Source organism: Homalodisca vitripennis, chromosome X, assembly GCF_021130785.1.
Source record: "Homalodisca vitripennis isolate AUS2020 chromosome X, UT_GWSS_2.1, whole genome shotgun sequence".
NCBI classification, from domain to species: Eukaryota; Metazoa; Arthropoda; class Insecta; order Hemiptera; family Cicadellidae; genus Homalodisca; species Homalodisca vitripennis.
The window spans coordinates 31,408,885-31,433,519 of record NC_060215.1 but is presented as its reverse complement, the minus strand read 5'-3'; the positions used below and the strand labels follow the sequence as shown (position 1 = coordinate 31,433,519).

At 34.2% G+C, this 24,635-nt stretch overlaps 1 protein-coding gene across 2 annotated transcripts in view; it reads right to left on the bottom strand.

Annotated features, from left to right (window-relative positions):
- Positions 1-651: 651 nt before the first annotated feature.
- The window catches only part of LOC124368884 (TBC1 domain family member 22B), a 37,050-nt gene continuing 13,066 nt past the window's right edge, over positions 652-24,635 (bottom strand). For both annotated transcript variants that reach the window (XM_046826382.1, XM_046826381.1), the window contains 8 exons: positions 22,714-22,878; positions 21,886-21,984; positions 19,155-19,300; positions 16,144-16,272; positions 13,330-13,516; positions 9,562-9,744; positions 5,773-5,996; positions 652-1,134 (listed from right to left, as the gene is read on the bottom strand). In XM_046826382.1, the coding sequence (XP_046682338.1) occupies positions 994-1,134; positions 5,773-5,996; positions 9,562-9,744; positions 13,330-13,516; positions 16,144-16,272; positions 19,155-19,300; positions 21,886-21,984; positions 22,714-22,878 (1,274 nt within the window). In that variant the 3' untranslated portion in view covers positions 652-993. The remainder of the gene's footprint in view (positions 1,135-5,772; positions 5,997-9,561; positions 9,745-13,329; positions 13,517-16,143; positions 16,273-19,154; positions 19,301-21,885; positions 21,985-22,713; positions 22,879-24,635) is intronic.

Below are 24,635 nucleotides of genomic sequence, written 5' to 3'. Positions count from 1 at the left end.
GTTTTAGATACCAAGTATCTCTTTTTATATAAAATAATGGATTTTAATAATCTAGATATATCATCTACTCTGACTTTGATACACTTGGTACAAGTTATTTGTCAAATATGAGTCAACATAACAAAATATAAGTATAAATATGAGTATTTGCCTGTTATATATATATATATATGTGCCGATTTTCAATATTTTGTACTAATATATAAACAAATTTAAACTCAATTATACATATACTTACTGTTTTGTAAGCTTCGTATATTTTATTCCTATTTACATAAGAAACACAAAAATGAGCGTACGAATCAATTAAAATAATAAAATTGCAATCTTTGTATTTCAACAGATTTTATTGTACAAACAAATATTATAATTTCAAGCCAACTTTTTCACTTACAGAATAAAACAAAAATCATACTATTATGTCTATTTTTGACAAAGTTATGAGTTATTTGGCGGAACTCTACGTAAATACCAAAAGAGTGCTTGACACTGAGAGATATGGTGTTTCATAAATATTTGGCACTAACCGCACCAACCTCTCAATGAGCGCTTGACACTAAAAGGGGTTGAATTAAACTTTAACATATTGAATCATATTACAACTAAGGAATGAAGGAATGTGGTTGGACAGTAAAGAAGTGGTAAAGCCAATTTGTAAAATAGCATTATTGTTTAATTTTTATAAATTAACATGTTCGGACAAACAAACTTTCTTTACGTCTTAAAGTCAAAAAATTTTTAGATATTTGTCAGAGTAATCAATAAATATTAGTATTATAAACCATGGTTTGGATTACTTATTATGTACAAATGTCATTATGTTAAACACATCAAAGAATTTTGTTTTGGTAATTTACATTTTTATAAGAGTTCTCTTTAACACTGATTGAAAAATACACAGTTAAAACGTTTTTTTAAATTTACATTGTGCCAAAACATGAACACTTGATATTTTAAGATATATTATGTTAAAGAGGAACTTTACAATTTTGGTCATCTGTGATCATTACTCTGTAGGTGATTCGGTGCATCTGCGAAAGTGAACTTGAGTCTGTAAGCTTCCGCTACCAGCACACCGATATCCGAGTCCGTCCAATTCTGAGTTGGAAGATTTTGTAACATTAACATCAGGCCCTGTAGAAAAACAAAACCACATCATTAAAATGACTGCATAACTAATAATGCAAAATATGAATAATGCATGTTTGTGTACAAAATTAACAAATTTAATACGGTGCTAAAATAATGAACTGAAATTCAAGTATAAGGATACAAGAAGGTTATTACTTTTAATTGGTGAGAATTCGGTATCAATAATATTAACTTGTTTACAATATTTATTCCTTGTATTTTTTATAATATACCCGTTATTTATTAATTAGTCTACATACAGTCTACTAAGGATTAATCTACCGTAGTAACTCAATAAACTGGACAAGTAATAAAAATCTTGATTGTTGTTCATGGGAATACATTTGGTGTAAAACACCTGATAAACACAATTTAAGGTTATCTCCAACCTTTGCTTCATTTATTATCTTTTCAAATATCTAAATTAACTAGCAATTTTTACTCTACTTCCAATATTTATTGTCTTATTTTGAATAATTTGTATTGAAAAAATAAGTTGACAATGTCATTTTTATTGTAGTTGAATATTGTTAACTGAGTTTTGCTGTTGGTAAATAATGAAAAGTACACATTTTCTACTTTATATGTATGGAATAAATATAACTGCTATTTAATTTATAACAATTAACATAGCCTAATAAAAATATATTATAGGTTACAATGTGCACACACACACATATACGTATTACTGATTACATGATTATAAAATATAATTATAATATATTATTTACAACATTTTAAATCCTAAAGCTTTGCATTGGCTGAGCGTTAGCGAAGCTTATACTCATGGTGCTGGAAAAATTTCATTTATGTCTGACCCCACGATATCTCGAATCTGACCTACAGACTTGAAATTGTGTACGAAGCTTCATGTATGTATGGGGAGCATCGAGTTAGATTATAGTGCATGTCACTCCATAGGATTTGGCTGAGCGTTAGCAAATATATTTACATTGGTCTTATGGGGAACCATGATGGCAACGAGAAAATAGCAGAATAAATAAATTTGTAAACAAACTCAATAAATTCACAAGATGATTTAAAATGTGACATATTAACACATACAGTGGAGTCCCGCTAATCCGAACACGTGTAATCCGAACGTCGGTTAATCCGAACAGGTCCAGGAGGAATTATTTATAACGATAATGAACAGTTATAGGAACTAATTACTTAAAAAATGAAAATGGGTGCATCATTTTGTACATAAACAAAGAAAACTTTAATTAAATAGACATACAGTATTTTATTAAGACAAATTGTGTACGGTACAGTACAAAAATAATGAAGTTAAATACAGTACCAAATTGAAACTTATAGGTTAAGTATGCGTTAAATTACTGTATTAAGAAGTGAAATCAAACAAAAATTGGACGTACAATACTGATATTATTATTGAGTACAATATTAATTGTTAAAAGACATAAATTCAGTTATTGTCTTCTGTCGCATTGAAGAGAGTCTATTGTATGACGCGTAGTTTCACCATCGTGTCATAAACATGATATCGGCAGGTGTAGCAGTAGCCTGTTGCTCTAAGTATCGTAGTGCAAGGTTAAGCGCTGCTGCACCGTCTGCGTGTGGCACCAACTCTCCTTATCACCCAGGTTCTCGTCGTCCCGTAGCGCGTGGACCCGTACAATATCCAGTACGCTCACATTGCTTAACAATAGAACTCTCACACTAAATACGGTAAATGTGCTTAGTATTCGCAAACACGTTTATTTGTCAAGAAATACAATGCAACAGTCAGAAAACACATTTTAATAAAAAATGTTGATAATTCTATAACAAAATAGACCCATTCTCAACTTTAAAAACCGTATTTTTCTGTAATTCTGGCTAATCCGAACAATCACATAATCCGAATAGGGCTCGGTCCCAATTAGGTCGGATTAACGGGACTCTACTGTATAGCCTAATTATCCGGTCACATACATCATTTTATGGTGACTTGGTATATAAACTTTTATTATTTAAACACTATATGAAACCCAATTTAATGAACAAACATGTGGCAATACATTTCGAGAAAGATTTCATCTGTAGACTTGAAATTCTGCATGAAACTTCATTTCTACATAGACAAGAATGAGTTCTATGATGGTGCATGTCCAACCACGGAATTTGGCTGAGCATTGTTGAAGCATATCACTCAGTAAGCCAATTTTCTCAGAAGATATAAATATGGATGGTCCGTGGCAACCAAATGCTCTTATATTACCTTTGTGAGTGCAACAGTATTAGATGCTAAAAAAATATGTTTGTGCGTCATTTGCAGATATTGATAATCTCAACCTCCTTCAACTTCTACAACATGAATAGTGAAAAAAGCAAACTGTCATTGTGTTACTTTCAAAATTATCTGACTAGGGCCTTATTATTTCCTCCTCCTGAACAACCACCAAGAACGCCACCAAGAAATGCACTGCACAATTTGACAAAGACTGAAAAATGTGATGATAAAATAAACCGAATGAGAAAGCACTGTCATATCGGTTTAGGAATGAAGAAGGAAAAACGGTTTCTAGCAGTAAAAACAATAATGCCTACACCTCTTTGTGAGTAACCAGCAATGTTTGGGCCGACGGGACAATGTAGACTTGTGTAAGGAGCGGTTGGGATGAAATCGACCTACAACTAGTGAAATCACTACGAAATGTAATCATTTGGCTTCCTTATGAAATTACATCACCCTTTGAGAAATATAATTAATTGTATGTTAGTTGAGGGTCAGTTTCCTAGCTGTTTAAAATTTTCTAAGGTTACCCCTATATTTAAGAAAGGAGACAAGAATTTATCAAAGAACTACCGTCCTATTACAATAGTCCCGATAATTAGTAAAATAATAGAATCCTGTTTAATAAGGCAACTTTTTCAGTATTTTACATCAAACAATTTGATTTATCCTTATCAATTTGGCTTTAGACCAAATTACTCCACTGTAATGGGTGTTGAAGCAATTATTGAGGTTGTCTTGAATTGTTTTGAAAATAAGTTGGTGGCTGGAACTACACTGATTGATTTGAGCAAGGCTTTTGACACTGCCTATCACTCAATCACTCTATTTTATGTAAAAAACTTGAATTTTATGGAATAAGGAATTTGGAATTACAATTAATTGAAAGTTATTTAAAAGACAGAGAACAAAAGGTTTATGTTAATAACCGTTCCTCAGAATTCTTAAGTGTAGTTTCAGGGGTACCGCAAGGCTCTCTTTTGGGACCCTTTTTATTTTTAATATTTATTAATGATTTTAGTATAAATGTACCATGTTTTTCAATGTTATATGCAGATGATACAACCTTGTTATTTTATAATACCGATCCTATTAATGTTAAAACCCAGATTACAGATTCTCTAGAACAAGCCAAAATCTGGTTCTCTGTAAATAACCTAATGATTAATGAAAGTAAGACTGAACATATACTAGTCTCACTAAAACATAATATAGACATTTTGTATGATCCTTATTTTTATCCTGTCAAGCTGTTGGGTATTTATCTTGACACTAAACTGAGCTGGGATGCACATGTTAATTATCTCTGAAAAAAACTATCTAGAGTAACTTGTCTCTTAAGAAAGTTAAGATCATGTGTCAGCTTGGAAACTCTGTTAATGGTCTACTTTGGTCTGTTTCATTCGCAACTAAACTATGGTGTAAGACTCTGGGGTAACTCAAGTGCAGCCAAAAAAGCTTTTGTTTGGCAAAAGAGGCAATAAGAGCTATCACTGGTTTATCAGCTTCTGACTCTTGTAGAGCAACTTTTCCTGATCTCAACATCATTGAGTTGCATGTGTGTGTATATATATATATATATATATATATATATATATATATATATATATATATATATATATAGTAATCTGCTACATGTTAAAGAACATTTTGGTATGTTTAATAACCACAGTTTTTATCATAATTATGAGACCAGACAATGTCTTAATTTAGTGACCCCAAATGTTAGGTTGGACAAGACTCATAACAGTTTTAAATTTCAACAGTACATATTGTTTAACAAGTTACCATTAGCAGTAAGGCAATTACCTTGTAATAAATACAAAAGTGTGATATGTAGTTGGTTAAGAAGAAAATGCTTTTATACCACTGAAGAATATTTTAACTGTGATTTTAATGATCTAAGAATTTGAATGTTGTTGTAATTTTTAATATACAATTCATTGTTGTAATAATATGACTTAGCTGTATTAACTTGACGAAGCTTATTGTAATTTGTGTTACTTAATAGCCAATAAAGAATCTGAATCTGAATCAAATAAAAAGTAGAAAAAATGTATATCCTAGCATAAGTAAATATAGTTGGGCTATAGCAGTGAATAAGGTAAATATTACTTACTGGGAGTACAAAAGTTTAGATTAGTAATCAAAATTACTTAACAATAACGGAATAAAAGTCAAAGCAAATAGTCACAATTGTAAGAAAAACTTAACAAAATTAATTGTACTTAGTCATCAAGTGGCTTTGTTATAGTCACATGGGTATCCAGTCTGAATATTTTAAGTACAAAATTGTGGAAACGATTTTGTTATGGTGATTAATTAATTGTATTTAAAAGGGATTGCAAATGTAGAGCATGTAAGGTCGTACGAGTACAGTTTGACCGATCTAGACAAAGTACCTGAAAGTCCCGCTCGAGGAGGAGCTCTTGACGCCAATGCAGCAGGAAGGCAGCACACACATAGAGCTGGAACGATGCGAAGCTGTCCGACTCGGCCAAGTACGTGTCCCAGAGTCGGATGGAGCAGCGCAAGGGGATCTCACGAGTCAAGAGATTGTTCATCCACCGAAACGAGAACTGCAGATAATCTATCCCATGTCTTTGTAAGTGCTTATGTAATGTGCCTGCAAACATAATTTCAACGAATAGTAGCAAGTACAGTTTCTATATATATATATCGTATGGGGGACAAAGGCAGCTATCCATAAATAAATAAATTAAAAATTACAATTATTAAAAAGTACGTAAGAACAAAGTTCTTGAGTCATAAATTAAGAATAATATTAAGATCTCCCGTCACAAAGCTAAATCCAAATTACTAAGCCAGTTTAGAGACCCATTCTCTAAACCACTTAGACCAGCCAGACCACCAGAAAACAATCGCAAAGGGCAGTCGTTTACAATGTGCTCCATTGTCTGAGAGTTTGCGCCACAATCACACGTCTGGTCGTCAGTAATACCCCACTTAAATTTCCAGTGATTGTTTCTCCCAACCCCGGTTCGGAAACGATTCAATAAAACCCATTCCTTTCGAGGAATTTCCAAGCCACCCGCTGCTTTCGTAGGATCGGATATCAAGAACTTGTTCCGCCCATCGAATGATTCCCAGGATGACGCCCAGTTAGCATTAGGCGTAAAGTTCTCCTCTATCAACTGGGATGCTGTTCGTAGTGATGGCTTGCGTGATTTGAGCCTGCTATCTTGCTGAGGAAGGTCGCGCGTAACGGGCAATTCGGGATTCGACACGATCTTATTGAACTCTCTCAGAAGAGCCTCTTTGCGTCTAATCTCAGGTGGTGCTATATTGCTCTACAGTACAGTTTCTGAGAGACTAGTAAGTGAACAAGTTTTTTTTTTTTTTTTTGTACGTTTTATTCTCATATCTAGCCTTTGTAGAGGGAGGTTCAGCTAAGTAATGAACTCATATTCAAATCTGACTAGTAGAACAAGGAATTCTGACTAGAAAAACATCCTTTCATCCTTAGAGTCTAATAGTGCAATTTAATAATCAGATACTTAGAACAGAATATAACAGAATAGAATAATGTTTATTGTCATTTTACAAAATGCATTGACAAAGTCATAAATACACTTAAGTGGCATAGTCAAAAGAAATATTACTCTAATACATAAAAATACTGTACATACATTTTAGATTTGATGTTAAATAAAACATAATTTCAGTATACAGATGAAAGCTTTAAACCATTAGATTAACAAATTGGAATATGCAATTGGACAATCTAGAAATATATATCATTAATACTTAGAAACTCTGAAAGTTCATAAAATGGGTTCTGTATTAACCAGTTATATAGCTTAGTTTTAAAAATATTTACAGAATACTTATTAACTAGGCCTATCAATTTGTTGTAAATCTTTTGGGAAATTAAAATATGACTTTGTTGGGTTTTGCTTAGCCTACAATGTTGCATTACAATATTATTTTTATTTCTGGTATTATGGCTATGTAGATTTCCGCTAAAAGTTTGAGATTGAATATATTTCATAATGTATAATACTGAGTCAAATATATATATATAGGTTAATAACAGTTTGCAATTATTCTAGTTTTATGAAAAGTGGTTTGCAATGGTCCAGTGGTTGTGCTTGTGCTATTACCCTAATTGCCTTTTTTTGTAAGATAAGAATTTCATTGATTTTAGTGCTGTTACCCCATATTACTAAACCGTACCTTATTATAGATTGAAAAAATGCATAGTAAGCACATTTTACATAGCTTTCAGGCACATATTTCATTATTCGTCTCAGTAAAAAAATTACACGAGATAATCTCTTGGAAATATATATACAATATATATATATATATATATATATATATATATATATATATATATATATATATCCTTATATTTCTTCAATGTTATTCTGCAGTTGTCAACCATGTGTATGTAAATGAAATACCGATTCTAGGTAATGTCGCTATCTCCCATTTACTCAGCCAACAACAGTACAAAAATTATGTTACAATTTATATCCACAATTTGGGTCATAATTTTCACCACAGCAGTTATTGCCAACTAATACAATTTTCTGTCATAAAATTGTTTAATTTGTAAACTGGCAGCTCATTACTTATGGAAATAAAACTATGAACTATTTTTTTAAATTTTTGTTTGAGAGCTAAGTGTTTATGAGTATACAGAATAATACAACATTTTTAAACTATTCAATTCTGCCTGTATGCTCACATAACGTACAATTTAATCGTGTTATATTATTGTGTATTGATACATTGGCGTAAGTAAGCACCACTTTTTAAAATCTCATTTATTCAGTAACTATCACTACAATTTTCTTTTATATTATTTTACAAAGACGATTTTAACATCAATGCACTACAAACGTTTAAATGGAAATGTCCATATACTTGAGAATCCATAATACCTTGATACAACCAGAATGATAGCATTCTAGAATTGATAATTAAACATAGCCTATCTCCATGACAGTTAAAAGCTAACCATAACACACTACACGGGTCATTCTAAAAGTTTTGAGATAACGAAAAACAACGTACACTGCAATAATCTTATCGTTCTTATCTGATTGTCCAAGTGGCTATGAGTACCTGACAGCAACTTCATTGATGTACCTGTGTCCGGAAAGATAAATTTCGTGATTCATGGTCTTATCAAGAGCATTTTTGGGCTATGATTTTAAAGCCTGTTTGTCTCCAGATGAGTGCGTCAAACCTCTCAAAATTGCCTTTGGTTCTGCATACTGGTTCACTTTGGTTCCTTTACTAGTGTTTTTAGGTGATATTCAGAATTTCAAAAGGGCTGTAATTATCTTTAAGACAACGAATGCTTGTGAAGGCCATATTCCGTCACTCAAGAAAACGTTAGAATTTCCCTAGGGATTCAAACCACAGCACTACGAATAATCTTGCATTAATTTTTGAAAGCCAGAAAAATGTTTTTTTAATGGGTACCTCACGATTTGACAGATGAGTGAAAAGCTGATCATGTGAGAATTAGCCAGAAGACCCACAAACTGCTTAATAGTGATGGTGATCAGATTATTTCTGAAATTGTCACCGATGATGAGACGTACATACCAGTTTTTGATGTTTCAAATCGAGAAGAGTCACATATGGGCCATCCCCACACAATGATCAGAGAAGAAAGTAATGTACCCGTTTTCTTCAGAAGTATGGGACTGATGAAGACTATTAAGCTGAAGGGACAAAAGACTGTTACAGCAAGTTGGTACACTGAACAATGCTTAGAAGTTCTTCAGGACTTGAACATTAAGCGTTTAATTTTGCACCACAAAACTTTGGAGAAAACTTTTTGCAGAAAATGGCATCAAAATAATGGAGCACCCCCCGTTAATTCACCCTATCTCGTAATGTGCGATTTCTGGTTATTCTTCAAGGAAACATTTATGCAGTCGTCGCTTTTCTTGAGATCCATACAAATTCTGACTCCATTCCAAAAACTGAGAGGAAAATCAGATTTCAAAAGTGTATTCATTGCTAGAGGGGATTACTTTGAACACACTCAGTGTTTGGTAAGTCTAGCACAAAAGTTCTTCATATACCTCAAAACTTTCAGTGACCCTTGCATATAATAATCTAACAAAAACACAAAATATATAAATAAGGCAAATTTGGTATGTGGAAACTTGAAAAGATAACTGTGGACTTGGTAACTAGGAACTCACCGTCTATCCTTTGGATGAGCTCTTTTAACTGTTTTACTTTGTGTTGTATACCAAGCTGGGCAAATATGTAGTTATCCTGGATTCCGTCGAGGAATTTTGAAAGGCACCAAAAGGAATCTGCTTCGATTATATCTTGATGTTCTTTTGGAAGTGATCCGACTTCTAAAGTATCCAGATCTCCACCTGCAAAAGATAAATTTGTAAATCCTATAAACTATGAAGTATTTTCAACTTACTTACAGACAATACTATGTAACGTATAAATTACATATAACGTATAAATCCATACAGTTCGGAATATAAAAAAAAATAATTTTGAGTAAACTGATGCAAAAACTGTGCACTGAACAAAATTCTTCCAAAAAACGTGTTTTCTCTTCCATTTTTTATGATGGTGGGTTTTAAGGGCAGTCCCGACCTCCATAAGAACATAATGTTAACTTGGGAAACCTATATCTCTGTAATGGTTTATAGATAGAGTCCTGATTTTTATTTTACTTATTAAATAGCTTATAATCTAGGTCTTATCATGAGGTTTTTAAATTTGAAAAAAAAATTAAAAAGTTATAATTTTTTTATAATTTATTGTTTTTTAACTAACTTTTTTATAAGTAAAAATGTTTACTGTGCCTCATTGACAAGAGATATTTATAAATTCCCATGAGAGGGAAACTAGGCAATAGTAAGTAGAATACTGTATAAAAATTTGACTGGGGTAGGCCTAGTAGTTTTTGAGTTATAGGGCCCCAAAGTTAAAAAATAACAAGTTTCGGCAAATCAAGAAAAAAAGCAAGAAGGTAGCATATTTTGGACTCATACCTTGGTTTAATGATGGCCTGCACTGTAGGAAGGGTTGTCTGGATCCTCTGCTTCTTGATACAGATCCTCCAGCTTCCTTTTGGCTAAAGTCCTTGATTGCCTGATTTTTTTTTTCAATGTCGGTAGCCGCTTTATCTGCTTTGCGAATCCGCTGGGTGTCGAGACGTTTTAAAGCTAACCGCATATTCAGTCCTGGTTCTAGCCCAATGTGCTCTAAAACTTTCACTTTGGAGCTGTACCCATCATTGAATGATAGGACTGCCTCATAGACACCTAGCCTAAGAGCACCTAGTGTAACAAAGGTGCGTTTTGGGAGCCGAGCCCAAATGACATTATTCATAGACTCATTAGGATTTTGAGATTTTCCTTTGAGACATTTTCTGAGTAGTTCTAGGCTGCACAAAGATTTAAAAATAGGTTTGATTGCTTTCATTAGAACAGGTGAGAGGTGGAAAAATGCTGGCTGTGGTCATATTTAGTTTTTTTACTTTGGCGGCTTTGTTATACTTACACCATGTGTCTTCGGTGTCTGGGCATAAAATATGTAAAGGCGTTATCGTTAGTAGACTGAACATGACAGTACAAACGCCCAAACTGCTCGCCTCATGGCTTCCACGCTGTGTGTATTCCTACGGATGGCTAGTCCATAGTATATTTGGATTTGTTGGATCGCCTTCCCTGTTAGCCTACCTTTCCCAGAAAGAGATTTTCCGTCAGAATGCTTCAAGCCTTTATTTTTCATGATAAAGTCCCTTATTCTTGTCCCCATCCTCTTCTGGACGTGTCCTACACATTCCAACTTCTGAATGGACACATCTGGGCCATATGGTGCTTCTGCCACAACTGCTTGCATAGCCATTGGAGTCACCATCTCCAAGGTACTCCACATAGCGAACACCGTATTTAGTCTCGGATCTTTTGACATTGCAGTCGCACCTTCAGCTTCCATACCTCCACTGCTACCTACATAATTTGCCTTGCATATTTCTAAGTGTTTGGTTGCTTGTTCTCTGAGGGCAGTTACAGTATTTTGACATTGAATAAATATCTATTACTTTACCCGTATCTGCTGAAGTAATTGTGACAACGCCATTTAGCGAGGTGTGGCCTCGCTTTTGCCAGCTTCCGTCAACCGCAAACACATAAGTCATTAGAATTTCCATTTTCAATTAACTGCTTCTGTCACTGCTCTCTTCATAGAGTTTTCACACACACTTTCTACATGGCTGGACAAAAACTGTTCATGTTGATTGAACTTGCTGGGCGTGAGCGGGTAAATCATCATCATGCCGCAAAGAGTTTGGGCAAGCAGTATAGCCCTTTCCTATTACACGCAAGCCGTATACTAACCTTAGGTTCAAGTCATAGTAGCATTGTGAACTTTTGCTTGGTGCCTCAATAGGCCTAGGCCTAATATCTGTTGCTTTGGGACAGTTGTCAAAAGCTTTTGTCATGCCACAGCTACAGGAGACGGAAATTTGTACTGCGAGCCCTGCTAATGGTTTTTCGACTAAATGATAGGTTGCCATGACAAACCCTACACACTGCAACATCTTTCAAAAACTGATTCTAGCTGTACAATGTTTACTATGTCATACTGTAAGGTATCAGTTGAATTATCATAGAAGGCTAGGTTAGGGCTCAATTTCTCATTGGATGTGGAAACAACTTTGGGTGTTCTAGGCCTATCCTCTTCATTACCTGAAGTTACTACTGTTTTCTTGCTACGAACAACAGTCTTCTTTCTTGTAACATAGTTTCTTAGTTCCTACTCTCTTCTTATTACCCATTTTAATCTACATTCAATTACAATAAACTCCTTTACAAATAAAAACAACAGGGAAACTTGCAAATCACAAAACACAGTATTTCAAAACTTCACAATAACCTCCACATAAAATAATAACAACAGATGACATCTGTCATATTGCTGACAGTGTGTGATATCAGCTAAAAACCAGACTAAAAGCAAAACAGTACCAACATAACAAAACCAATTAATATCTATTTTATAGATTGTTGTTTACTATAAGGAGTGGTGCTCAACGCCAAACAACAGTTGCAAGCCTTTATATATATATTTTTTATATAAGGTTAATATTATAGTAATAAGGTATATTATATACCATTTTAAAGAGAAAATTCTAAAAGAATATTAATAAATAAAAAACCAAAATTCCCCAAAAAAAATTTTTTTTTTCATGTCAGACTGCCCTTAACTGAACAATATGCAACTATGAAATTTGCTTTCTACTTAGTAAAAACACTACTTAAACAGCTTACAAGGATGACTCTATGGTTAAAACTCAAGTATGAAAAATAGTTCTTTATTTATGTAGACAAAGCTACGGCCAAATGGCCATTTCTTACCCTTTAACTGCCACGACCGTGTTAACACGTTTCAAACAGCTGCTTCACTACATGACGCCTGACAGCTATAAAATGATACACATTGGCCTATAGTAGTTTTTATGTGAACTACTAAAATCCACAGAAGTGCTGTTTAATTGCTACCACACTCTGGATGTTTGAAACAGAACGTAATTATTTTCTAGTTTTTTTAAATTGCGTGTTAGAAGTTGCTACTACAATTATTTTTTATGTAGTTCAGTCGATATGGCAGGAATCTGTTTACAACTAAGAAAAGGACATTTTATCAATTTTAGATTTGTCCGAATACGTTGTTGTGGGTAACTTTTCTGAGAATGATGGTGATCGGGATGCAGACTCAATTTATCAACCACAACCTGACGTGACAAGTTAGGACCAACTTGATCGGAATTGTTCGCTACAGCTTTCATCCGGTTTCATTCCCCAGACTACCCTCAACGCTCCCTTTTGAAGTAGTCACAATTTTCTGACGCTGTCACATTTATCTCTGTGACCGAAGGAAAATGCTCCTTGTAAGATCACGACGACCTCACTCCAGATGGATACTTGTACACTCACCAGCTGGAAGAAACTCTTGAAGGAAGACAACGTAGAAAGGAGTAACTAAGTCATTGATGCCCTGGACGTAGCCGGAAGCAGGGTGGCGTATCGCCCAGATGAACAAAATCCGCTCGAACATTTCCTGGACAGTCTTTTGCTGGAAGAGTGCTATCAGCGGGCTCATGCGGGGAATATCAATGTGAATCTGCAGAACAGATTGAGCACAATCATGTAATCATGTATACTCCAGTAGGTTAACATGTCACATCTAATAGAACGAACAATTGCTTTCTCTTCTCAACAGTTAAAATCTTTTACTACAATAAACAGTACTGAGCAATTTAGAAAATGTCAATATACAGCTAATACACAGTAGACAATATTCTTTATTTTCATATTCATTTAGAATAAAGATAATGTTAATACATTATTTACAAATAGAAGTTAATAAATCCATATTAACTTCTATTAGTCGTTAAACTAAATGGTGTTGTTAAAGTCTTCCTGGCTATAAACAGTTTTTTCCACTAGCTACTTGAACATTTTCTTCTTCAAAACCTGAGGGCCATGGGTTCTTCTGGTAGCATTTTGTAAAGCCTGGCACAAGCATAAGATGGATTCCTTGCAAATAGAGCTGATCTGTGACAAATTAAAGTCATCGCCATGTCTTGTTTGATGATTATGGATATTGTAGTTCCTCAAAGATTTCCCTTTAAGGCTTGTTGAATTACCTCAGTGATGTAAACAGACACCACTGTGATATATCCAGGTTCTTAAAAGCCTCTCTACTGTCTTGAGGATTTAAGCTAGCTACGATTCACACAGCACCCCATTGCGAAACAAGCTATACTCGGTCACTCAAATAACTTCATCATGTAAACAGCAATGAAAACACACTCATACATTGAAAAGTTAGTCAATGACACCACTGAATCAGTGTTATTTCCTCAAAAACAAATAGATTGTGAGTAAATCTACACACTGGAAGCTAGTTGCAAGAATAAAATGAAAAAATGGTTTTAATCAACAGATCGGTATGATGTGTATGTTCATTTCCCACATTTCAGTTATTAGTCATCATAATTAGTTCTGACAATTCTTGGAATTATGACCATAAACTTTTTTATTTCATTAAGAAACATTCATTTGCTGTTGGCTTGTATTATATCTTACTAAAACAGTTAGTTGAAAGTATGCATAGTATATAGTATTTATAGCAATTCAATTAGTTTCTACTTGAGAACAGTCATATGTAAAAAATGCCACGTTATATTATTTTTGTTGCTAATTATTTATTTTATCTAAATAAAACACATTGTAATATTTTTAGAAAGAATGTAATCTACCATACATCAGTTCATTAATACCAATCACTATGAAACCATTAATACTTAAAAACAAATGTATTTTGTATTATTCATTACAATAAATTAATAATTACGTTAAAATAATAAATAGTATGTTTAGAAATTTACAAGTATTAGGGTAAACGCGCACTAGCACGGCCAAGACCAAGATCACGACCAAAACCAAGACCAGTACTGGTCTGGAACAGCACGACCACAACCTCGACCAAGACCAAGACAGTATTGTAATGTACTAAAAACAACAGTCAGTCTGAAAATGCATGTCGAGGAAATAGCAGTGGCTGTGTATGTGTACCGTAAATATGTAAAAGGTAAAAGAAAACACTGGATACACCCTTTGAGAGCAGAGAGGCTTTTAAAAGGGTACTTCCGTTAGTTTTTATGCTAATTTACGTGAGCATGAAGAAGAGTTTTTTAACTACACACGGATGAGTGTTAAAAGTTTTGACGAACTGTTAGTGAAAATTGCGCCTCACATAAGTGGAACTGATACTGCCATGTGCTTGTGTATTGGAAATGAAGAAAAACTACTAGTAACGTTAAGGTAAGTTTAATAATAAGGTAACGGTCTGTATCAAACACTGATTCTGTTGCCATTTTACAATATTGTCTACTAAACTTGTTCACAAATCACAAACAACTCAATCGCACACAAAACCTCTCTCAACTACTCCTGGTCGCAGACTGGCCATAGCCAGTGCGCGTTGTTCTATAACAGCTGATGGAAGCCTGGCCGCAACGTCAAGCCGGTCTCGCGCTTGGTCTGTGCGACCAGAGCGTACAGCTGTGGTCGTGCGTCTGTCGTGTCTTGGTCTGACTAGTGCGCGTTGCTCCACATCATTTCAGGTTGTCCTGGCTGCACACTCTTGGTCGTGGTCTTGGTCTTGGTATTGGCCGTGCTAGTGCGTGTTTATCCTTATACACTTTCTTTTTCATGGATTTTAATGTTTCATGTATACTCTAAAAGAGAAATTACTTTCCACTTGTTAAATACTTTTTATGGGTTTTTTCATAAATATTTTAAAACACATTGAACACTAAAGTAGTTTTGTTATATTTCATATTTGCCCTTTCATGAAGATATGCATTCCTTTGTTAAAGTAACAAATAGTAAGTATATTTTCAAAAAAGATTTTATTAATTTTTTTAATAGTTTACATTTTATTCAAAAAACTGTCCACCACCTGTTTTACTTTTGCCACACTGAGGATGAGTTTTTTATTCAAAAAAGCATACCGCTATGATATGAGCATTAAAAATAATCTCTTTAATCCACATTTGCTTACAGATTGATCAGACGAACATTGTCCTTCAGACGAACATGATTTCAGATTTCAGGAGTCAAGTCTGCAACAGCATCAGATTTCAGATGCTCCACGTAAGAGGAAGGTGAACTGGAGCTAAATTCAACATTCGCAATATGTAAAAGTGTTAAACTAAGAACTATCTACACCTTAGACAGTACCTGTCTGTAAGTATCCTGGTACGTTTCATCCCTCTCAGTATCGAAATACTGCTTCACAAGGTTCCAGTAATCAAGTCTTTTTCTTTCCATCACAGCTTGTCTACGTTCCAGGCTTGCCGGCAGATATCCCTAGGAAATACAGATTTACAAAAATACTGCTTTCATAAATGGTTGTATTAGTAGAGATTATGGAACAAATAAATTAACAATTGTTGTACATGCAGCAAGTCTTAATCAAGTTTTTATGGTAGCAGTATAAGAATTTTTTAACTTTTTACCGACAGAAATAAAAAAAACTCCCTCTTTATTCGTTTAAAAGACACGTTAAAAATAAACTAACAGAAAAATTTGTATATTCCATAGGAGACTTTTTTACATTCAGTTTTTAATTGTTATTTGTTGATTTTTATTGGTTAATTTTTTGTTGTTACTATTTTGCTTTTACCAATGTTAATACAATATATATGGTTTTTTCCACATTACAGAAAATTGCTAATATGTCAAAACTTTAGTATTAATATTGATTAGTATTTAGTGTAAAGGATAGTTTTAGTACAATAACTGTAACTATCTTTAGGAGAAAACACAACAAATGCCAGTACTGAAAAGTTGTTTGGCAATAAATGATTTGATTTGATTTTTTTTTTTTTTTTTTTTTTTTTAACAAACTGACCTCAAAACATTATGGTGGACAGAATAACACTTAATTAGAAATAACAATCACATAGTAAAAAGTTTGTCAATGTAAATCAGAGTTGTATACATGTTTTTCTAAGTTAAAGTTTGTCATGTTTTATAATAATAAATCGCAACAAAAATTAATTTCTTGTTTTTATACAATAAAAAAATTCCAACACAAGTGAAGTTTTGTGACAGTAGTTAGAACAAAACCTTGATGAATTAAAATAAAATTTAACACGTTTTTAAGTACAGAATTTTTGAGTCACCAAGATAATGGTGGAAATTCTATTCAGATGATTTTGGATGTGAGAAGAGATTTTGAAGATGTCTAAGCCATCTTTAAAGATGTTATTGAATTTAGACATGCTATGGTGACATAGTAATAGATAGGCATCGAGTTATCTTTAACACATCGTTTGATTTCATGGCCAAATTGTTATTCGATGGCATGTCTTTATTGTAAATAAATGTTAAATTAAATTATTTAATAATTGTTATGAATTGTGCCTACAAATTCCTATTCAACTGTTAAGTAAGAGTAGTCTTCACATAATTTTTTTAATTTTTACCGTGTTATTTTTACATTAATTGCAATGTTTATGAGAGTATGTAAAGCATGTCTGATAAACTTTAACTTATTATTGCTATTTCCCTGTCTGTCAGTAAGGCTAGTATTTGTTTTATTTCTATTATAAACTTTAGCGGTTCTCAATATTATGCTATAATACTTTTAACCCTAGAGCTGGTATGAAATGAATTTTCGTCGCCAAAGGCCCGTCCAATTTGGCAAGGACGAATATTCGTCGCCAAAGTAGACATGTACAATTATTGAAATTTTAGGCAATTAAGGTCATATAAATGATTTTTATTTGATATATTCTGGAAGAGCAATAACTATAGTACCAATTTAATGTTTTTACTTCGATTATTGTCTTCTTTGTTTACCGTAAAACATCGTTTTTTTTGGACAGCTGACGTGAACGTAGTACGGGTCAACCACATTGTGTTTGACCAACCAACGAGACTGTTAAAATAGAGCCGCCAGTACAGAGTGACACCATTGCCAGTTCTAGGGTTAATATAAAATATTTGTGATTTTTTATTTTGAAGTTTTGTTTTTTTTAATGCTAGGAGTCTTAATTGGATTGTTTTGATCGAATTTTGTCCCACGAGTTTAATGGTCCCGATTCACATAACTATTTTATGCTCTTTGTAAAATAAATAGACCACTTGTTTTAAAGTTTTAACAATCAAAGTAGTCAATAATGACTACTGTATAACAAATTCAAACCTATGTAATGTATTCCACTCTATTATGCAGCTGGCCAAATGTGGAGAAAGAACATTTCCCAGCAAGTGGTTAATGCAATATAGGAAAGAACAACCAGAAGTTTTGGTTTTCTTGGGGAATAGAAAGGTTATGAAGGAAACAGGATTTTTTCCGGACATTTGTCATCGTTCAGTGATCTGATCTCTTCTTCAGGTAGATAACTAACCTGACACATAATTACAAACTAGGTTAAACAAATTATTCCAGAGCTTTGTGACACGTAAGTCAGGAATCACAACCACCATGTTGTGTGTTAACTTCACTAACTCCAAAACATGCACTTAATAAAAAAAACTAAAAACAACACTAATTATTAAAACTGTACTACAGAATACAGGTCACAATAGGTCTGCATTCGCCGACCAACCACGTACGACTGACCAGGGACCAATAGCAAATGGCAATTGTCACGGCAGAAAAAGATTGCGGTAAAAAAGAGGGGAACAGAAGTGGGCCTTTTTTTATTATTGGTTCATTGCTAGATAAACTTCTTAAAACCATACTGTAACTCCGCATTGGTTTATTACAAATATCTAATCTGTTTGATACTTTAGGTTTTCATTTTAGTTCATTTTTCAGAATTGGCAACCAAAACGGCCGAATCTCGACTGATGGTTGACTGATTGATTGGTCTGCCAATTTAATGTAGTATGTAGCCTTGATTAATTTCTTTTTAAAGAAATGGGGTTTCTGATGTATTATGTTGGCTTCATCCCACATAGTGTGAAACGTAGTGTTACTGACTTTTTGTATCACTGAACAATAGCAAATGTTCCAAAAAATCCTGGTTTCTTTACAATCATTCCATCGTGAAAAACAAACTTCAAACAAAGTGTTGGAAGGTTATTTTTCCTATACTAAAAGCTATCAATGGTAAAATTGTAATACTCTTATTATAAATATCAATATTATATTTGTTGCGAAAAACTCAGTTTGCAAACTGAGCAGGCAGGAAAACAGTTAGAAATGGCATTATTACGCGTTCTCAGTGCATACTTACAGCTAACAGCCTCCACGCGACGGGTCGCACCTCCACAGGTATTCCTGACCAGCTGAGGTGCCGCAGGTCATCCAGATTGAGTAAAGTAGTTTCCAGCAAAGCTCGGAACTTGGCCAACTTGCTCACAGTCGTCTCACTGTCCACCCCTGGACACAACAAACTCGGTACATACTTGACTTCCACACGAGTCTCAACCTTTACTTAAAAAACTTTGGTTTGAATACCAATATTGTAATAACGTATTACATCGAAGTACCGAAATCCCAGGTAGCATAACTTCAGTGGATAATCAGTAAATCTTGACATGGCAGATCACAGTAAAACCTTTCAGATTATATCTTACACCAGGGAAGGCATAGAAGATTTTCAAGGGAGGTGTTTGTGTATTAGAATAATTAGAAAGTTGTGGGGGACAAAAACTGTTAATATTTTCCTCTATGTGTTCTTTGCAACACTGTTTTAAACAAGATGTTGAACATACATTTACTGCTGCAATTTATCAACAAATTTAAAGCAATGTGGTATAACTAAAAAATTTAATTGGATAGCTTATTTTAAACTAGAATCGGAATCAAATTCAAAATTAGAAACAACGATGATTAGAACTGACATATCCCAATTGAAGTTGAATCATTATATTGAATCAGTATTATACGGGTTTATTATGTAGTATTTAATTTTTATGTACAAAGTTAAAAATTTACTGTTGTATTCACACTTAACTAATTAAAAAACATACATTTCAAAATCACATATTCTAGTCTGAGAGCCAAGATACACTGTTGTACAAACATGCAACCCTAGTTTTTCATGAAATCAATAAAAAATGTTCCTATAAAAGAAATTAAAATTATTAATCAGCTTGTTTTGGTGGAAGTCAAAAGGGAAAGAATCGAAATGGTTAAAAATACCTAATTATATATTTTTAATAATACGTTAATAATGTATTTTGTAAGAAACTAATTACTTTATTGAATGACGAGAAATTTAAACTTTGTAGACTCTTGGAGCAATTGGAAAATTCTTTAAATATTACTAAATGTTAATAAAAACACTACTTTTCCAAATTGTTTATTTTTTGGACGAGGCTTTTCAAAACCAAAGGTTTCATCTTCAGGCAACTCCACAAATAAATATTTACATATTGTTTGTTACAATTAATATTAAAATAACATATGGTGTAAAAATGTAAATACAAACATTTTGGAAATATTTCAGCCAGTATGAGAAATTAAATTTAACTAGAGTTTAATTTTTGAATAAATTGAGAAGAAAAAAGACTGGAATTTTCAATAGGACCCTCTTCATTGTTCATGAGTTTTTCTTTATTTCTGCTTATGTGTAGTGTTTCCCAAGCATTTAAGTTCATTGGTTTTGTTATTTCTTTTATTAATTTTAGATTTTTAATTGATGTTCTGTGTCCTGATTCAATGCAGTGCTTGGCTACAGCAGATTTGTCAACTCTTCCATATTTTGTGTGTGACAAATGCTCTTTAAATCGTGTTTTTATTGTTCTTTTTGTTTGTCCAATATAAATTTTGTCACAGTCATCCATAAATACAGGGTCTGTATAATAAGTAACCAGACTGACTTCAGAAAATTTTTTATTGGCAAAATATGTACAATTTTTCTTTAGAAATCTTCAAAGTAGTCCCCATTGGAGTCGAATAACACGCTGATACCGTATTTTCCATTCCCTAAACGCTCCCTGGAAGTCGGCAACCTCGATGTTGTCTAGAGCCCTCATCGTAGCACGTTGAACGTTTTCCAGAGTCCCGAACCGCGTCCCTTTAAGGTGTCTCTTGATCTTGGGGAACAGAAAGAAGTCCGGTGTGTGCCACTCCGAACTCTGCCGCTTCGTCTCAGGATCGTATTAAAAAAACCCACGTCTCGTCTCCTGTAATAACGTGGTTGAAAATCTCTGGTTCGGTTTGCAGTCGATCAAGGATTTCCGAAGCGACAGCAACACGACGCTTCTTTTGCTCATCAGTCAGGTGTTTGGGTACCAGCTTCGCGCAGATCTTCCTCATGCCCAGATCGTTCTTAATAATGTTTTGAACGGTCATCTTATCAATTCCGACCTCATCTGCGATAGCCCGAATGCTCAGACGACAATCACTGTTCAACACATCACGCACTTTTTGCACATTTGTGTCCGTGTGACTCGTTGATGGAAGGACCGACGCGCTGTTTGTCATGGACATCATCGCGGCCCTCCCGGAAATTTTTGTGCCACTGAAACACCTGAGTTCTGGACAGAGCATCCTCACCGTAAGCCTCTTGAATCATTTGAAGAGTTTCCGTGGCCGTTTTCTTGAGTTTGACACAAAATTTAATGCTAAAACGTTGCTCGATCGTACTCTCCATTTTCACTCCGACGGGGGTAACTGAACATGCACTCCGCTCTCGCTCGATACTAACTCTTCAAGCGCTTGGAGGCAACTGCTGCAGCCCGGTTCCCTTTCACTAGACCCCCCACCACCACTACAGCACCAGATACCGGTTAGCAGACGCTTTGACGGAGCGGGGCAGGCTCAGTCCGGTTACTTATTATACAGAGCGTTTATTTATTTGTGGAGTTGCCTGAAGATGAAACCTTTGGTTTCGGAAGGCCTTGTCCAAAAAATAAACAATTTGGAAAAGTAGTGTTTTTATTAAAAATTAGTAATATTTAAATTTAAACTTGTTCAAATATAGCACCAATTAATTGAAACTTGTCTCTTCTACTTACCAACAGCATTTTGCAGTTTTGTGAGAGAGCGATGGCTGTTGTTGGTTACTGTCTTGGGAGAGTTGTGAACCGTGTAGTCTCCTTGACTCAACTCTGGAACTGTCAACAAGCAGAGTTATAAGGATGAGTTTATAATAATGTTTTTTTTTCTAAATAAATGTGATTTATTACCTATTATGTATTTGCAAATACCAGTGTATGAACATGTTACACTGTTACTAAAACTGCTAATCTGGTTTCAATACAGTTAATTGTCAATCGTTCGAAACATCAAACAGTCAAAAATAAAATTGACAGTTCAGGATAATATTGAAACGAAGTTATGGATATAATTGAGATACCACATACATTTTTATTGATATTAAATGTTTTTGTGTCTTTTTTCCTTGATTGTACTAGTTGCAAAGGAAATAAATCTTTCATATGGATGAGGTATACTGATGTACTTGGGTCCGGGGGAGTATTTAAGTTATTTCTGAGGTCTGACGCTAGAGCTGCCCTACGTAAATTTGATTGTTACCGTTCAGATATTTACTACTTAAGCCCCTAAAGAGAGCAGTCCAAGTGCTCACAACTTGTGTGCTTCAATTTATAGCACTAAATGAGTTGTCTCTTGTGAAACTAATACAATTAAAAATTTTGTTCATAGCATACAGCATGCTTTGTATGTGTTGTGTTTGTTCATTTATTGTTGTTGTTCACTTAATGTCTTCTGCATGTTGTAAGAAATCCAAAATGGTTGAAACAATAAACCAAGTTTAGTGGTTTATTCATGCTAGGAGTTTTAATTGGTTTGCTGCGGTATAATTTTGTTGCTCATAGGATTACCTGATTTGACAGCGTTCTGAGTGTGTGATGGTGGCTGAGCCTGGGCTGCAGGCTGCGTTGCCGGCAGTGCTGCTTGCTCCGCCGACTGCAGTGCACTTTTGTTGCGATGGCTGTTGATCACACTCAGAGCTGTGGAGTGTACCACTTGCTTCGAAATCTTAACATCTGTAACATAACAAGTTTATCTTTTATTTGGTTGTCCTTGGACAAGAAACTTTCAAATTGCACCTAGTCCTATAAGGACCTTTGCGCTGCTTCCGGAGTGACAGGATATTCTGGATGGGTAAGGTTGTGGGTAGGGCGCCTCCTGTCGAGATCCATGAGGAAGAATTTATGGCACTAATCTCAAGTCATGTCTCCTCGGACGAAGGGGAAGCCAACTCTGAACCAGCCTCTCCAGTCGAAGCAGGCAAGGGGTGGCACACCCTTATGTCTAGGCTGGCAAGAACCTTTGACTCTTAGGGAACGAACCCCACTAACTCAAACAATCATCTCCCACAGTAGACTAGACATCACATTGCCCTTGCACCCCAGAATATCGACAATTGCAATTAGTAATGTGCTGCTCCTGGACATCCATAAGATTGCCCAGATTTAAGTAACACATCAGTTTTTGCTGTACCCACTGTGGGTTCAACTACAAAGTATAAACCAGTCAGAAGTGACCCCTGCTTGGTACAAGTTTATCTTACATCAAACCGGTTTCAATTTGAACAAGGATGACAAACAATTTATTTCTTTCAAATCAATTTTGTGAAGTTCCTTAGACAGATCTTTTAAAATTGCTGACAGATTCTTGAGCGTGTTGTATAGTAACTTTCCGATTTAAAAATAGCAGATGTTAAATATAACAGACTGAGGTTATTTTAGCTAACTGTCCAGTCCAATATATTGGACTTCAGGTCTATAAATTTTAAACTAAAATAATTCTAGTTCAAAGATTCATTGTATTATTTTCTCCCAAAATTATTCTTAATCTTTTGTTTATAACTAATAATAACCTACGTCAACTTTGAGCCACAATATACCCAAAAATTAATACTAAAATCTGTTACAATATTAATTGTTTGAGATATATGCTGTTCTCCTCTCATTTTGTCAATTATATTTTTAAATGAATCATTACAAATATTAAACATCTGAGGATTGTCCAATCAATGCACTATCACTATCTTCTGATTGAATTACCATGATGCACTTCTGACGCTAGGGGGCTGAATTGATTCAGCTGCTCTGCCTGCGGGATTACATTTCACCATTTTATTATTTTCCAGATCAAACAGAACATAAAAACATGTTCAGAAATACTGTGTTTCTTTGATAGAGGCCAGAAAAACTGAATTTCAATTCTCCCTATCTAACATAGATTTGAAAAATATGAATTTGCTAAGTGATAACTTTCAACAAAAATGCTGTATGATATAGTGATAACTGTTACAACATAATTATCTTTATCAGTTCCAGTAATTGTCATCATTGTATGATACAGCTGTCATTAAACCTGTTACTTTTGTGTAGTTGTTTGTAATAATGAATATTTGTCTGCCTAGCTAGCCACCGGCGGTGTCAAAGTCACTTTTAAGTTTTTCCGCATTTAGCGTAGAAACAGCTTCAGACATTTGACGTCAGTGTTCTAAAAATCTCTTCTGTGTTCTGTAAGTACTATTTTGGTGAAACAAAATAACAACATAGTAAACCAAACTTCTACATCAACTTCTAACATTTTGAAGCCATTTATTTACCATACCAAATAATCAGCTTTTGAATACTATTTTCATAAAAATTTGCTGTCAATGATGGTTTGCTGTTGATACAAAACACAAATTTATAACAACAAACTGATTGGTTTGATGTTGTTTGTTGTTATTACAAAATTGACACTGTTGTTCACAGTTCTGATACCCAAGGGTCACCTCGTGTGA